General features: G+C 48.2%; 1 protein-coding gene across 6 annotated transcripts in view; it reads right to left on the bottom strand.

Annotated features, from left to right (window-relative positions):
- The window catches only part of RGS3 (regulator of G protein signaling 3), a 158657-nt gene that overhangs the window by 32981 nt on the left and 107885 nt on the right, over positions 1-17791 (bottom strand). The window contains exon 1 of one of the 6 annotated variants that reach the window (XM_027769510.1): positions 2273-2780. The exons of 3 other annotated variants lie outside the window; for them this stretch is intronic. In XM_027769510.1, the coding sequence (XP_027625311.1) occupies positions 2273-2326 (54 nt within the window). In that variant the 5' untranslated portion in view covers positions 2327-2780. Of the gene's footprint in view, positions 1-1898; positions 1979-2098; positions 2160-2272; positions 2781-17791 lie in introns of those variants that run through there. 2 more of the 6 variants (XM_014585644.2, XM_006142769.3) reach the window with 2 other exon arrangements.

Here is a 17791-nt window from a genome sequence, read left to right as displayed (position 1 = left end):
TCCCTATGGCATCAGCCAGGCTGAAGGTGAAATTCTCCCTGCTTCACTTCCCATCAAACCTCACCTCCAACCCCTGAAATGCAGAGACTAGAGCCCTAAAGGGGGTATGTGCCAGACCCTCTCAGCCAGGCACAGAACCAGCAGAGAAGCAGAGCTGGCCTGAACATCAGTGCTTAAGGAAAGGAAATTTGAAAAACCCACCCTGGCCAGCCAAGACGATCCAATGCCCCTCTCCAACCACGCCCTGGGCCCCAGGCTCTAGGTCCCAGGCCAGGTCCTTGAGGCTAAAAGATGACTAAGGCCCAGGTCCTGCAGAAAAAGGACATGAAGCAACCACCATGGGTACCACCACCAAGAGACAGACTCACTCCAGCCAGAGTATTCACTTCAATCATGGCAGCTGGGTAGAATTTAGACCTGAAGAGGAGAAAGCAAGGGGCTTTCCAGGCAGAGGGAACGGCATGTGCGAAGGCAGGATGGCTGGGAAGTGCAGTGGTTTCAGAGGTATCGAGTATGAATAATCAGCAACTGCGGTGTTGACCTCTGGCTCAAAGTCCTGGAGGCATCCCAACAAGGGGTCACTTGCCTTAACTGCCTCCGTCCTCACCATCGGCCTGCCAGCTGGGCCTGAAGTGAGCCCTGCTGTGGAACTTGGCTCCCTGGAGGGCCCGCCCTAGGCTAAGCCATGCCACGTGCTAGGGCTGGGGAAGAGGGGAGGTGCCCCTTGGCTGGGTGCGGAGGACTCAAGGGGCCCCCAGTGGAAACTTTGACTATGGCTGTGGTGCCCTGGCTGGGATCCCACAGGCATTGGTGGGGCAGGCCTCTACAGCTCTGCCTTCCGGGAGACATGCCCACACTAGCCATCGTGAGTGGAGAGCCAGACAGCCCCCCAGCCATGGGCCTGAGGGTGGTAGGATGTGGAAAGTTTGCAAGATTCAGAGAGGAGCTGGCCTGGTGGCCCTGCACCAAGCTAGGCACCTCAAGTCAGCTGTGTCAGGTTCAAAGCTGACTTGCGTATTAGTTCAGGCTAGAGCAATGGCTTCTCACATGCCCTGTCCTCCCCACTCTAGGAGCCAGAAGTCCTCCATCCTGGCCTTGGTTCAGCCACCGACCTGTTGTTCAAACTTAAACGAGACCCTCCTCTCTCTGGGCCAGGTTCTCCCTCCAGCCCTAAGTTCTAGGGCTCAAGCGTTTTTTTCCGGACACCTCAGGATAAGAGTAGAGATGTGGACCCTCTGAGCTGAGAAAGGAATTGTCCTCGTCCATTCACAGTGGCTAACTCTGGACTGAGTAGGTCTCTAACTCCCACCTCCTCCCTTCAAGGTCTCAGCTGGAGCCAAGGAGCAGGTGCAGGCCCTTTCCCAAGGGGCTTGGAGCTCAGGAGGTAGAACATCCCAGCTTGGGTTTCCAGTGGACATTCCAGTTAAAGCCAAGTCTTGGGGATCAGCGGTAACCCCCCACCCTGACACTAGTCCAAGATCACTTCTTTCGCAGCCAGTGGAACTAGGCAAGAGCTGCCAGCCCCAGTGCCTGGTGTGCGGCCAGCATCGCTGACACAATAGCCACCAACACTGCTGGCTGGGTGCTCCCTCTCCATGCAGCGTCCCGATCCTGGCCACCAAACATTCCTTGTCTCTCCCAGAAAGAAAAGCTGGCTGGCTAGCCTAGAAGTGGGGAGCATCAAGAAGTAGAAGCATCTCCCTGCCCCCACAGGGGCCCCCCAGGACAAACAGACATGCACACACACACAGCTATCGGAGCAGAGCAGAACACAGCGGTCGGTTGCAACATGCCTGTCAATGGCTGCCCTGGGGAAGAAACAATAGAAACAGGGGCACGGGATGGCTTGGACAAGAGCCCCCTATGCACCATGCACACCCCGTCACCAAGGCACCTACCCAGCACCCTCCGGCAGGGACCCAGGCGGCTCCTGGCTGCCGCTCCTGTCCCCCGCCCGCCCGCGTCTCCCCACGGCTCCCCCCGCCGGCCTTTCGGGGGGCGGGCCGGCCGAGGCGGTGGCAGCTCCGGGCTGCCGTGTCAAGCGCTGCCTTCCCCAGACAGAGCTCCTTTGTGTCGGCAGAGCTATTTATGGACTTACCCAAGTTCCCCAGGGCAGCGATACCTGCTGGGAAAAGCAGAACCGAATGACCAGGTTCCACCTCCCACATCTAGGTAGCGTTTTCAAAACCCTTGCATCACCCGTCCCTCCTCCCCTTCCTCCTCCTACTTGTCCTCCTCTTCTCCTCCTCCAGAGCCCTTCCCAAACACACACCCTGTCCCCCCGGCCGCCGCCACTCCGGAGAGAGGCTGGATCTCTTCCTTCCATCAGATAGAAACTCTGCGCTTTCCCAGCCCACTTTGCTCCGAGGAGGAGTCCGTCGGGGAGGTCTGGAGGAAGAGAGCGCTAGCCAGCGGGTCCTTCAGCCTGCCAGCGGCCGCCGGCGCGCACACTCACCAGCGCGGGCCCCGGGTCCCCGCGCCGGCCCCAGGGCCCCGGCTGGCCCCCAAAGTGCTGCTCCGCAGGGAGAAGCGTCCATCCCTCGCAGCGGCGCCTCCCGGCACTGGGATCCCGCGCCGGCTCCACCCCACACGCATCCCGAGGGTTCCCGGCTGGGCAGTGCAGAGTCGCGGGCAGCCACCGAGCCAATCGCCAAGGCTTCCTGGGCACACCCCCACCCCCACGCTGCTCTCATCCCAGTGGGCGGCTGCCACTGAGCCCAGTGCTCAGCCAGCACATGCTGACTCTGAGAACACCGCCGCCCGCCCCGGCCTCAGTCACCCTCGCAGCCCCGACCCGCATGGACAGCGAACTCGAGGCTTTAACCCGGGATGCAAAGGCTGAGAGCCGCCCTTCACACCCGCCCAAGAGGTACCGCTGTGGCTGTGAGCCAAGGCGCCTCCCTCAAAGAGGAGCCAGGGAGTTGGGGGAGCGGAACCCCGGAAGTCAGGATTCTCAGGTCTAGTTCCTGCTCCAGCCCTGGTTAGCTGGGTGTCACTGAGGAAGCCCCTGCGCCTCTCTGAGCCTCGGTTTCCTGACCTGTAAAATGGGGCTGAAGACCCTTGACCAGCCCAGGGGACGAACAGGAATCAACCCGGTGCTCTCAGCAACCCTTTCTCCAGCGCCGCCCTGCCAGGCACGGTTCTTAGAGTCCTGCCTGGATGGATTCATTTAATCCTCAGCACCTTGTGAGGAAGGGACTCTTACTACTAGAGATGGACAACCCAAGGCCCAGAATGGCACAGGCTGCGCCCTCGGCCACACAGCTAGTTGGCAGAGAGATGGAGATGGAGGACTCGGGGCCCACTCTCCCCCCACCAGCCGGCTGCAGGAAGCTGCCTTGCCAGGACAAAGCCGTTCTCCTACGCTGCAGCTGTGGCTGCTGTGGCTTGCTGTCTGATGATGAACACACCCCCGGGCTGTGGCTGGGCCCATGTCAGGGTGCCTATGCCACCCTGTGCTGAAGTGCTGTCCCTCTGCCTCTTAGTGTCCCCAGAGCAGTCTGCGTGTATCTGAATCCCTATCTCCCTGTCCCGTTCCTTCGGACTCTCTTCCTGTCTGTCACACCTGCACACGGGTAGCAGGACACCTCCTTCATCGGGGCTGATTCAAAACACCCCACCATCCGAGTCGGTCATTTACAAATTCCAACCAGCACTAAGGCTGTCCTCACAGGGCCCAGGAACCTTCCAGATTAGGAGGCTGTCATCCTGCAGGCTCCCTGGATGCAGCCCCCGCCCCCAACGGCCTGCCTCCGGAGCCTGGGAAACTAAGGTGAGTCTTAGGAGGGGGCCAACTTGCAGTGGTGCTGACTGGCTCCCAGGGTGGAATTTCTGGCATTTGGGGTACAATTAGTCAAAGTGGGGAGCTTGACTGGGAGGCTCCTTGACATGAGAGGGGCCCTCGAGCTTCAGCTGGGTCTTTACCTGTTAGTCAACAGGTGGTTCCCGAGCACCGGCAGCACGCTGGGCTCTATGCCAGGCCCTGGGCATGCGCTGGAGAAATGATAGGCTGGGCCCTGCACTCACAAAGCCGACGGCCCTGAGGACACAGACATGAGCCACGTCATCCTACCCTAGCAAGGCAGGTGCTGTGAGGGGCAAGGCACCTCTGCCAGCCCAAGCCCAGGGTCCAGAACAGGCCCAGAACATACTCGCTGGAGCTCTGGTCCACCGCACAGTGAGCAGACGGCAGGCTCAGGGCCCTGATGCCCAGGAACCTGCCAGGCTATGAGAGCACCTAGGCCTAGGGCTGTCCCAGGACAGGCCCTGCCCTCTGCTGCCCCATGGCTCCAAATATAACCTAGTAGGGCCAGTGGCCATCCCAGTGTACAGCCTGGGACAGGAGGTAGAAATCACTCACAGTCAGGCAATCTGCGGCAGGGTCCTTGGAGAGCTCTCACTCTTTTTTTGTTCGTTTTAATTTTTAGAGAGATTTTTGCTATAGCAAGAAGTCACCCCCCAGGGGGGATGGCCACACCACAATTCCTTCTCCATTTTCTTCTTGGGATTTTGGGCACACGCACCTGGCCACTGGGTCCGGGACTCGAACTGCAATTGACTATGTGGGAGTCCAGCAACATAGGAGTCCATTATGTGGGAGTCTATGTGGGAATCCATTATGCCATCTGCTGGTCCCAAGAGATCTCTGACTCTTATTCTCCATTAATAGCCTATAGATGCGGTTTCTAATATCCCCACTCCATAGGTGGGTAAATAGAAGCAAAGAAAGCTTATGAAACCTACCCAAGGTCACACCCTAGTAAGTGCAGAGCCACAGCTCAACCCCAGTCCACTGTCCATGTGTCCCGTACCACTGCTCAGGCAGCTATAAAACAGCCTTAGCCACCAGTTATGCTGAGAACTAGCTGCTGGACAGCCAACCACATAGGCAGACTCCCCACTGGTCAGGCAAGCTGACAGCAGGGGCTGGGACCAGGGAATGTCGGCAGGGACCACCTCCCATTTGTGGATGGCAGAGCCCAACACTCCAGAGAGGCCCTGCAATGTGTAGCAGCAGCTTAAGAAAGCATCCCGGGCACCAGGGCTCTGGTTTCCATCGTTGTCCCTTACTGCCTCGGCTGCTTAAGCCTAACACACCCCAAGACTGTGTCATGAGCCCTGTGCTGACAGACACTCACTCACCTTCCCCACACACTCCACACCTGAGGGGAGTGAAGCCTCGGCAAGGCCCATCTTGACAGAAGGGCACCTGCCAAGGCTGTTCAGTGGCTTCTGATCCCAAGGCCGCTGGAATTTGGTTCTAAGGTAGGGAGGAGGGTAGGGCTGCTATGGCGGAAACTGGGCAGAAGCCAGGAAGAAGCATGTCCCGGAAACTGCAGAGCACATGGCAGACTAAGACCACCCCTGCTACCTCCGACAGCTCCTTAGGCTTTCAGTATCCCCGGACACCCTGAGCCTTTGCTGGTACACACCAGCCTCACTTTCTGCAGTGCCCTGCCCTAACCTGCTGCCTGAGAAGGTGATGACCCTCAGCTGCCCTTCGAAATGCCATGGAAGTGTCTCAAATGCCTCCCCCAGCCCAAGCTTTGAGCTTGCCAACCACTTGGGCAGTTCTGGGCTTTCCTCATGGGGGGCTTATAGCCCTGGTTAGGGGGTCTACAGACTCCATGTAGAAAGGTCCCCCAACCAGAGTCAGCCAAGAAGCTAACCTGTTACATCAATAATCACAGAGTCCCTATTATATGCTAGAGCCTCGCTAGGAACTAAGCCCCTAAGACCCTCACAACACTAAGGCAGGGAACACGCTCTTGCTAAAGGTATGGACCTTACTATTCCTAGTGCTGGGGTTGTTTGGGGGACACATGCCACAGTGGCGGAGTGCAACAAGACAGGTTCAAGTTCATGGGGAACTCTGGCTTGTCGCTTACAGAATCCAGGGTAAGGTCCATCTTCCAAGGCCTCAGTCTAGCATCTCTAAAATGAAGCTAAGTGTCCAGTGGCCCCAGCCCCACTCCTGCCCGGTAGTGGTCAGTCCCATACCCCTCCGGTCTCTCTCATTAAAGAAATGGGCTCAGTCAGTGTAATTCAGGAAACGCACAGCTTTTGGAGTCCAAAAAGCCTGAGTGTGGTCTATCTTGGGCAAGCTACTTTCCTGTCCCCGAGTCTCAGGTTCCTCCTCTGTAAAATAGAGCCGTTATCATCCGCCTCGCTGGGCCCTGCTGGATACTAAATGAGGTGGTGCACATGGAAGGCCTGGTATGCAGTAAGTGCTCAGTAAATAAGAGCCCTCACCAGTCCCATGTGGTCACTGTTGCTATCATCTGTGAAAGAATGAGAGAGTTGACGGAAACGGTGAAGTTAGATGTCATAATACCCACTGAGGGGCCAGGAAACAGACGACGACTAATCCGTGCCTGGCATGTCCAAACGGCTGAGAAGGACAACACTTAGTGGGTCTCAGACTATCAGCCTCATGTCCTCTCACACAGGAGGAAACTGAAGTCTAGAGAGCTACATGGCACGCAGGGGACAGCGAGGAGTAGGGCTCCAAGGCCCGTGCTCATAACCTGTGTATTCTGTCCCGTCTTGTCTCTCTTGGCTATCTGCCACTTCTCTGGAAACCCCAGGCAGTAGAAGCTACTTCCAACTTGCCAACAGGAACTGTGGCTCCTGAAGAGAAGCCCACCTGCGGCGCATGTCAAGAGATCAAGCCTCCCCTGTAGAGCTGGCTCTGGGGACTGTCGCCAGCCTGAGGGACACTTGGTTCGTGGTCACCTCAGCAGTATCAGCCTGACCTTGAGCAGCTGCAGCGGCACAGGTTGGCCAAGAGCCATGACCATGTCCCTTCCTGGCTCCAGTCCAACCAGCCACATGCTTTTGAGAGCAATCCTCGACCCACTGAGCTTGTGCCAGCTCCAGGGCCAGGCCGTGTCCTGGCAGCTCGAGTTCCTGGGAAGTTCATCACGGAGCCACTGACTCAGCTCAGGGAGGCCAGCCCCGCGGTCTTGGCTGCAGGACACAGATCATCTGTGTACTCTCCTGGGTCCTCCCCCTGCTTGGACTGTTGGGCTTAGGCCCAGGCCAGCAAAACAGAGGGTCAGAGGGGGAAAGACTGGACTGAGATGCGAACTTTGCCACTCCCTTCTGCAAATCCTAGAGCAGAGCCAACCCTGTCCTTGGAACCATGGTTGCTCTGTCTCTCAAATGCATGCTGGGGTTCAACCAGATCTTTGGTCTGCAGAATGGCACTGGTTCACGGGCTGCTTGTTAGCAGTCTGCAATGAGATAAGCAGCAATACTGAGGGTGCTGAGGAACGTTCATGCCACTTCCAAGTGTGAGCTCAGCGGGCTGGTCTCCTTAAACAGCGAATGAGCCAGTTCAGGTGTTGTCCACCAGCATAATAAATCACAACCAGTGAGGTGGACAAAAGCATAAGGCCCTTCACCACAGGACGTTTAAGAAGCCCTGATATAAGGGGCCTTGTTTCTAGAGAAGTCAGTAAGTTGGACTCTATCAAACATCTACAGGGAAACCATGGTCTGGTCCTCCAACTCTTCTTTGTCCACTGCTTTAACCTGCTCCCTGCCTCTCAACTTGCAATCCTCCAAGCCCTTCTCTTCCATAAGGCCACTAGAGTTTTCTATGACATAAAACAGCAGCTCTCAAGAAGAAACGTATACTCCTACCACAGCTCTCAGGCCCTACCCTGTCAAAGCTCTGCCAACCTCACTGTGCGCTTTGTCCCCTTCCCTTATCCTTCCATCTACACTGGCCTGCTTTAAGGTCCTAGTCTAGAACATTCCTCATATCCCAAACCCCCATCCCCTACCTCAACAACTCTCCTCATGTCCCCAGCCAGGTCTTCCTGATAGGTGTTCTCACTGGGCCCTTCGTCATGGCTGTCATCGATTCGTCATAAAGTGTTGGCAGTTGGTTAGTGTCTATCTCTCCTGCAATTGTCCTCCCACCACACTAGACTCTCAACTCTATGGGGTGACGACCATGATGGTTGACGAACCATGAAGGAGAAGACATCTGAGGTTTTGCCTGCCCAGACTCCATTCAACCTTGTTTGCCACTAGGGAACTATGAGTTGTCAGAAAAGTCATGACACATTTTCGCACAGAAAAACAGAAAAATACATCATGACTTTCCAGATGACCCAATACTTTCCTCCATTCTCGAACCAGGCAATTCATGTGCTTGGACCCCTCTCCCACTGCAGGGATGGACATGTGGTCCAGGCCTCAGCCAATTACTTTTTTCCATCCCACTGTCTTCAGTGACTGGGATGGGCATATGATCTAACATGGGCCCATGAGACTCGGGCCCCGGGATACAGTTGAAATAAGTGAGGGAGTCAAACTATAAGGTCATAACGCTGGGACGTTTCACAGCCATACTGCCAGACTAAGGGAGTGAGCCAACTATACAAGCAGGTACAACCAAGAGATGTAGAGAATGGGGCCAGTTCTTGAGGACATTGCTCAAAGCTCTGAATCCAACTGCCTGAAGGGTACCCTCCATAGTCCAATAAATTCCGTTTACTCTTAGAGGCTAATTTGAGTTGGGTTCTTGTCACTTTCAACTGGTAGATTCATGACTAAGGCATACCGTATCACCAGGACAGATGCTCCTCGACTCAAGGTGGGGCTACATCCTGATGAACCCATCACAAGTTGAAAATATGCGTTTAATACACTTAAGCTATCCAACATCATATCTTAGCCAAGCCCACCTTATACATGCTCAGAACACTTACATGAGCCTATGCTTTGACAGGGTAGGGCAAAATCTAACACAAAGCCAACCTCATAATAAAATGTTAAATATCTCAGGAAACTTACTGACTACTGTACTGAAAGTGAAAAACAGAATGATTGTATGGATATTCAAAGTACAATTTCTACTGAATGCATGTCGTTTTGGCACCATCATAAAGTTGAGAACTTGAGAGTCAAACCATCCTGAGTGGGGGAGTCTGTACTTAGTGCAGGGTTTGGCACACGACAGGCACTCTAAATTATTTTTCAGTCGTGTAGTCATTCAACAAATATTCAGCAGTGAGAAAGAAGGCGATTGGGTTTGCTATACAGGAAATGCGAAAATCATCTTGATTTACAATTTGGAGATGAGACTAAAGGGATGGGTCTAGGGACAGGTATAAGAATAGGGAAATACGTAAAGAGACCACACGGTCATCCCAGGGACAGAGAGGAAGTCTGAAGACAGTGGCTGAGACAGAGGGGAAGGAGAGAAGGGAAGATGCCCCAATCTAAATTCCCCAGGGAGTCTTTGACAATCCCTGCCCCTTTCTGGGCCTTGGTTTCCCAATCTGTTTTGGCTCCCTCATTCTAGCATCCCCATTTCCCCCCACTGGTTACAGAGTCCCTAGCTATTAACACTGGACATGTTCACTGAGGGGTACCAGGGTTGGGGTCAGGGCCGGGCCCAGGAGTTGGACTGACAGGAAATAGAACATAGTAGCTAATGGAGCCTGATGCCTGGGGTTTGAATTACAGCCCATACCTCCTAGCTGTGAGATCTTGCACAATCTACCTAGCCTGTATATTTCTTTGTTTCCTCATCTGTAAAACGAGCATAATAACAACAGTGTCGGACAGAAAACACTCCTGAACTAAGGCTGAAAGTGCATACCTTGTTAGAACCAGGAAAAACCACCAAAGGCCAACAGAAAACTAGAAATCATCTAGTACCATTTCTGAATTCCAAAGATTGCAAAGCAGAATCCTGCTTGGAGACCAGCAGATGGCGTAATGGTTATATTGCTGGACTCTCACATAGGTGGCTGCGGTTCAAGTCCCAGACCAGGCGGCTTAAAACTCATGCCAGGCGCATGTGTGTGTGTGCCCAAAATCCCGAGAGGAGAATGGAGGAGAAGGGATTGTGGCCTGGTCATCTCCCCTGGGGGGATGATTTCTCACTTTCTGGCTCTCTGTCTCTCCCGTGAGCACACACTCCCTATAACAAAATTCTCTAAAAAAATAATAAAGAAAGAAAGAAAGAACCCTGCTTGTTTCGTAAGGAACTTTTCAAGAATCAAGTGAATGTTCTACTTCTTACACTAAACATTATGGGACCACACAGCACTGCATCCTGGGGGAGAATGACTATCAGTTTAGAATGTTCTATTCAAGAGAACTATAACTCAGGCACGAGGGCAAATATTTTCAGACTTACAGGGACTAAGAATGTATACCACCCACAGATGCTTTCTGGAGAAGTACTTAAGAAAGCCTCCCAGACAAAAGCAAATTACAATTTTAAAAGTCAAGAATGAGATGATGTGGTGTATGAGAGACAAAGCCAAGCAAAGAAGCCAGAATAATTTATTGGCTTAACTACTGATAACGTAATTGAGAGTTAAATGCAATTTTGAATAAACAATTCTTTAAATGAAATAGAACTAATGTTTTAAAAATAGTAACAATTAGAAGCTAAAATTGCAGATGATTTCAACAATACTTAGGAGATCTGAGAGAAAACAAAGAAACGAGAGCTATAGGAAGTGAGGAAAAATTAATACCTATGTCACTTCTGGTATTGAAATATATCTTAAAAAGGTAAGTGTAAAACCACTAGCAGACTAGGATTATGTATAATATCAAAGAAAATTTTGCAGAATGATGAGATTGACCCTGGGGTGTTTAATACTACTAAAACATGTTTTGAAGCAATAGTAATAAAATCTGAGTGTGATGTAAGGATGGGGAGTTAAATGAAGGAGACAAGAGAGTTCAAAACCAACCACCTATATGTTGAAGTTTGGTCCATGATAAGTGAAAAAACGAAGGACAACTCAAAAGCTAGAGTTGATAAAACTGGTCAAACATTTAGGGGAAAGAATTAATGAGAGAATTGACACCAGGCACTAAATTAATAGCAGTTGAATTAAAAATGTAAATGTAAACATTAAAAGGATAAAAGTGCCTGAATAAAATATAAAAGAATATTTCTTATACTCTCAGAGTTGGAAAAGCCTTAGGAAGCAAGCACTCCACCCCACAGCTTAAAAAAGACTTGATGGGGTCCAGCAGTTACCATAATGGCTATGTCGCTGGACTCCCATGTAGCCGACTGCGTTTTGAGTCCCAGACCCGGTGGCTTAAACTCACGCGGGGCGAGTGTGCGTGTGTGCCCAAGATCCTGAGAGGAGAATGAAGGAGAAGGGATTGTGGCGTGGCCATCCCCCCTGGGGGGTGATTTCTTGCTTTCTGTCTCTCTGGCGAGCACACGCGCCCTATAGCAAAAACCTCTCCCCCCCCCAAAAAAAAAATATTTGATTACAAAAATATTACGTTATAAGAAAACAATGGGGTCAGGTGGTAGCACAGGAGTAATATAACTTGACCTTGGTCAAGGTCCTGGGTTCATATCCCACAACCTCCCTGAGCATACTAGGTACAAGTGTGTCCTGAGATCCAGGAGGCATGAGGCTGGAGTGGATAGCTGTATGAAGACCCTGGAGCTAGAGAGTGGCGCTCTCTCTTTTTTTTCTTTTTAAGGAGAGATTTTTGCTATAGGGTGTTTATGCTCGCCAGAGAGACAGAAAACGAGAAATCAACCCCCGGGGGAATGGCCGCACTGCAATCCCTTCTCCTCCTTTCTCCTCTCGAGATTTTGGGCACACATGTACATGAACCTGGCATGAATTTTAAACCACCAGGTCCAGGACTCAAACAGTGATCAACTACGTGGGAGTCCAGTGACGTAACCATTATGCGATCTGCTGGTCCTTTTCTTTTTCTCTTTCTCTCTATCATGGAAGAAATAAATTTATAAACTTAAAAAAGACTTAATGTCTGAATAATAAAAGATACTATAAATAAAGTTAAAAGGCAAATGAAAAACTGGAAAAATATTTATACCTATACAAATAGGCAAACAGTTACTATTCAAACCACATAAAGAGCTCTTACAAATAAAATAAAGCCCTGATAGAAAACTGAGCAAATGTTCTTAACTGACAAAGCAGAGAAGAAATATAGACGATTAATAAACATAAAAAGAAATGCGATCTCATTACTAATCAAATAAATGCAAATTAAAATACTAACTTTTCACTTCTCATACCAATAAGACATAAAAAGAGTAGTAACACTCAGTAGGAGATAGAAGGTAGAGGAAAAGGTACCCTGACTGTTAGTAGGAATGAAAATTGTACATCTACTTAGCCTCTGTTCCTCTGTTTTCTCATCTGTAAAATGGAATAATAACCACAGTGTTGGGCAGATTATGTGTGTAGACAGAGGAAAGCATTTTCAGAGCACTTGGCAGTGTGTGTAACATTCTGTCCTACAGAAAGAAAGGGATAGCAAGATAGACTACATAGGACATTCTTAGGATGTTTATTATAGCATTGGTTAGATTGCCAAAACATTCGTAACACTGTGCTAATTGTGCATCAATTAGTTAAATAAACTATGGTCCATTGGCTACTAAAAATAAAGAGGGAGAATATTACATACTGATGTGAAAGATTCTATAATATATTAAGTTTTTTATAGATGAATTATATAAACTTACATATAATGTGATATTGTTTAGCTAAAAAAAAAAAAAGCACCTTAGTATGCATCTACATGTGTGCATGGGAAAAGATCTGGAGGGACCACACCAAACATACATTAATGGCTATTAATGCGGGACAGGGCTTAGGGAATAGGAAGGGTTTCTTTCTTTTTCAGGTCAGTAATGTTTAGAATTTTTGGATACAAGTTTTGTATTAGTGTAGCATGAATTACAGAACGTACATAATGCTAAGTAAGTACACTGAATATTCCTGATCACAATCTAAATAAAAATGTTTAATTTCCTCAAATAAATTTAACAGCAAAAAAAAAAAAAAAAAAGTGCAAAAGTTACATGAAAGTCAGTTTTAAAACTTTGTTTGGGAGGGACAGAAGGTGGCGTGGTGGTTAAGGCCCTGGGGGACTACATGGTGCTGTACCCTGGGGGAGAATGACTGCCAGCTTAGAATTCTCTATTCAAGAAAACTGTAACTCAACACAAGGGCAAATATTTTCAGACCATAGGGCTGACCATGATTCAAGTTCTCGGACCTGGCACGCATGCCCAAAATCTGGAGAGAAGAATGGAGGAGATTACAGTGTGATAATCCCCCTTCAGGGATAATTTCTCACGTTTTCTCTCTCTCTCCAGTGAGGCACGTGCCCTGTGGCAAAAATCTAAAAAACAAAATAATACTTTGCTTGGAAAATCTTTTATAACAATGTACATAAATGTAGAGTCATAATATGATTATTAATCTGAATCATTTTATTCCTAGCTGAGATTATTGTATAGATTTTAACATTCCCCTTTTGATGTATTTTTTTAAATAGAATTACAACAAAAGTCTCAATGAGATTTTTGAGGAGAGGCAAGAAGAAAGTGAGGACTGAAGTATAAAATTATAATTAAAAAGTATACTGAATGTAATGTAAAAGAATAAATGTGAGAATAAGGGGGAAAAATGACATTCAGAGAAGACTAACAAGAGGGTACTTGTGCTAACATAACACACAAGCACTGGAGTGAGTAAGTGTTTGAGAGAGTGAAAAATATCCTGCCTCACACTACGTTCCAAAATAAATTCCAAGTAAACTAAAATGTCAAAAGTTGAAGGGTAAAATCATAAAGTTCAAGAGGGAAAAGTGAGTCTTATATAATTCTGGGGTAACACCATAACATCAAAAGCAGAACACTTTTTATATTTATAGATATGATATTAGTCATCAGGAAAATGCAGTTCAAAACCACAATGAGATACTCACACCCACTAGGATGGTTATAATTTTTTTTTTTTTTTAGATTTTTGCCATAGGGCATGTACACTCACCAGAGAAAGACAGAAAGAGGGAAACTGAAGTAAGAAAACAGCCCCCAGGGTTGCTAACCTACAGTCCCTTTTCCTCCATTGTCTCTCGGGATTTGGGGCATGCACATGCATGTGCCCAGAGTAAATTTCAAGCCACAAGGTCTGGGGCTCAAAGCACAGTTGACTATATGGGAGTCCAACACCTTAACCTTCACGCCACCTGCTGGCCCCACCTATAATTTTTAAAAACAGAAAACTAGTGTGAGTGAGGATGAGAAAAAAAGAATCTTCCTATATTGATGATAAGTAAGTAAAATGATATATTCCTTTTGGAAATCAGCCTGACAGTTCCTCAAAAGTTAAACAGAGTTACCTTGTGACCTAGCTATTCTACTGCTAGGAATATGCCCAACAGAAATGGAAATGTGTATCCACAAAAAAAACTTGCACATAAATATTTATGGCAGCATTATTCAGAAGAGTCAAAAGGTGGAAATGATCCGAATGTCCATTTACTGAGCTACACAAAATGTGCTCTGTCCATACAATGGAATATTACTCAGTAAGAAAAAGGAATCGAGTACTGGTACATGCTACAACATGGATGAACCTGAACACATTATGCTAAATAGAAGAAGTCAGTCACAAAAGATCAAGTATCATAGGATTCTATTTATATGAAATGTCCACTATAGGCAACTCTGCAGACACAGAAAGTGGATTCATGGTTGCTTAGGGCCTGGGGAGATAGAGGAATTGATGGGTAATAGCTAAAGAGTACAATTTATTTTTTGAGATAATAAAATGTTCTAGGACCAGTACAGAAGTTAAAATGGCTAAGATCCCACATGGCCAACTGCACGGTTTGAGTCCCAGACCCCGCACCTTGAAAAACAGGCCGAGTCTCTGTGTGTGCATGTCCAAAATCCCAAAAGGAAAATGGAGGAGAAGGTATTCTCCAATGAGAGTGCTTTCTCACTCTCCCTCTCTCTCTCCAGCATGTGCATGTATCCTCTAGCAAATTTTTTTAAAAAGCTGGCCTCAAATTTATTGTGGTGATGGTTGTACAAGTCTGTAAATATATCAAAAGCCATTGAATCATATGCTTTAAATGGGTACATTGGATGGTAGTTGAATTGTACCTCAATAAAACTGCTACCAAAACAAATTATAGCCACTAGGCTGTTGGAAAAGTCTTGACCTTTTTTTCTATGCAAAAACTTGCCATGACTTTTCAGACAACCGAAAATAACTACCTATAAATCAGGAATAGCTATGGTTTAAAAAAATAATAAAAATAAAAAGCTAACACACAGATGTCTTTATTACCTAAAGAACTCTTTGTAAATTAATACTTAAACTATAAAAAGCACAGCAGAAAAATGGACAAAAGGTTTGAACAAGCTACTCCCCAAAGAAGTAACATAAATGACTAAAAGACATAAATAAATGTTCAATGTCTCTAGTAATCAAAGAAGTGAACCTATTGAAAATGCATTAATACACCTGTTGCAGAGGATGCTAGGAAGTAGACATTCTCTTACTCAGACTGTCTGTCTTGGTTTTTTGGGTTTGACTGAGGTTTACCTGGGGAATTTCTCAGGAAGCAGGTCTTTCAGTTCTGAAAAGGGAAAGTCCCAGACAAGGAAGTTTGATCTGACCCATCTCAAGTAGGATTTGAAGTGGGTACAACTATTCTGAAGGGTAATTTGGCAATAGGCTCAAATATATACCCTTTGACCTCAAAATTCTAATACTAGGAATTTATTCTAGCAAAACTTTCAACAAGCCTATCCTAGGAGTTGAACTGGATGCTAGAGACAGCGAGATATACCTCTAAGAGTTTTTATCTCGGGCTTTTGTAATAAAGAAAATTTGGAAGCAACTGGTATGTTGAACTACTAGAGATTACTTAAATGAAGCATATTTTACATACACAATAAAATACTCTGCAAGCACTAAAAGTGATGTTGTAGAAGAGTATTTATTGACATGGAGACATAGACATACTACACTATAAACGGAAACAAGCAGGTTAGAAAATTGCACCAGTAACCCCAATTTCCAAACGAGATATATATGTGTATAAACAAATGCCTGACCAGATATACCCCCAAATGTTAATAGTGGTTATCTCTGGGTGCTAAGATTAAGGGTGAACTTCATTTCCTTCTCCTGGTTCGTCTGTCCTAAGTGTTTTCTCTTCATAATAAACATCGATTATGTGAATTACTTTTGCATCAAACAACAAAGAAGTCAACTGTATTTTAAAAACAAAACAAAAACCAACTCTGCCATGCCCCTATAGGCGAAGGCACCGAGGGAGAGAATGACAGAGAGTCAAGCACGTGCTCACTGCTTGATCTCACCATGATAGCTACCATTGCTGAGTACCTACAGCAGGCCAGGCATTGTGCATCCCTCTGATCTTCACAAGACCCAGTGAGACAGGTGTCCTTGTCTCATTTTACAGTCACTAGGAGACCCATCAGTAACCCCACAGCTAGAGAGAAGCAGAGCTAGGATTCAAACCCTGGCCTGCCTACCTCTAAACACACAGGCCCCTGAGCTGCCTCAGCTTGTTCCCAAGGAAGCCAAAGAAAGGTCCCAAGCCATTAGGCTCTCTTTCCTGCAGGCCAGTTCTAGGCTATCTCTTGTCCTTTTTCTACCCCACCGCAGACAGTCCAGGAGGAAACAAGGGGACAAGTAGCAAGGGAGGGGACAGCAGCAAGGGAGAGGCGTGGCACTGGAAGGCTGCTGAGCGAGGTCAGGACTCAGGCTGTACTAGTAGGGGGACTCCTCGCCTGCCGGGCGACTTTCAGGAAGCCCAGCCACATCCGGCCCCAGGAGTTCCCAGGCCCTGTGCGCCAGAGGCAGTGAGAGAAAACCTCACAGGACCGGCAGGCGCCCTGCTGAAGTCACAGGAGGAAAACAGCCTGCCATCTGGGACTTTCTCTCTGCTTGGTGACTGTGGGCAGGTCCCTTCCCCTCCTAGCCTCCAGGGTCTCTTGGCTGTGCTAGGAGGGGGTGTGAGGGCTGATTGCTCCAGAACCCACCCAGATCTGAATTCTGTGACTCTGTGGGACTTCCCCTCGTAGGGCCTGGCAGGAAGAGGAAGGGGCTGAGGTGTCCCACCCAGATCCCCAAAGGAGCCCCCTCCTCCTCTTCCCCTTAGCTCTGGTCCCACTGCTATTTTGAGCACAGACCATAAGGAGCTTCTCCATCAGTCCCGCCAGCGTTGGGACTCCAGGTAAAAACACAGCGGTCTCATTCATTCTGCTCCAGCAAGAACACATGAGGAGCTTATAGACAAGTCACCTGACCAGACAACCTCTCCCCGCGCCATCAGCCAGGCTGATTTCACTATTTCCATTACAGCCCAAAGCGGTGACTTAACGCTTCCTCAGGACAACATGGTGGCTTGCTGAGTGGAACGGCAAGAACTGCTCTAAGACCATCTGTGTCTCCTCCCCTCCCCAACCGGGCAGAATCTTCAAAAGACACCAACTATGTACTCTTGGCCAAATTCTAGCCCCTCTCTTGGTCTCGATTTCTACAAACCGGCTTGTTAATTCATTGATCTCAGTGGGGAACGAGAGGCCTTTTAACTTCACATTCAAAGAATCTACAGTTCTATCCAAATTCCAGTCACTCATAAAACGAAGGCTATATTCTCCGCTTTGAAGTAGGTGCTGGGCTGTATTCCCACAGCCCATTTGGTTATGAGTGTCAGAACGCTTTTTCCCATTGAAAACTGTTTTAAGTGGTGGTCAGCGTCCTAGGCCGCCCTTTCTGTTCTTCTACCCAAACCCAAACCAAACAAACAGAAAACTATATTACTACAATAGAATTAAGTCAAAATGGAAAACCACTAACATTTAAAAGACATCTTTTGGAAAAAAAAAAAATTGATCTTGAGTGGTGGTTTCTGAGCCCAAGAAGATACACGTCAAAGACAATGAAGAAGTCAACAGCAACTTCTGGGGAAA

This window comes from Tupaia chinensis, unplaced genomic scaffold, assembly GCF_000334495.1.
Source record: "Tupaia chinensis unplaced genomic scaffold, TupChi_1.0 Scaffold000081_1, whole genome shotgun sequence".
Classification (NCBI taxonomy): Eukaryota; Metazoa; Chordata; class Mammalia; order Scandentia; family Tupaiidae; genus Tupaia; species Tupaia belangeri.
The sequence above is the reverse complement of the archived record's forward strand: the minus strand, read 5'-3'. Positions and strand labels throughout refer to the sequence as shown.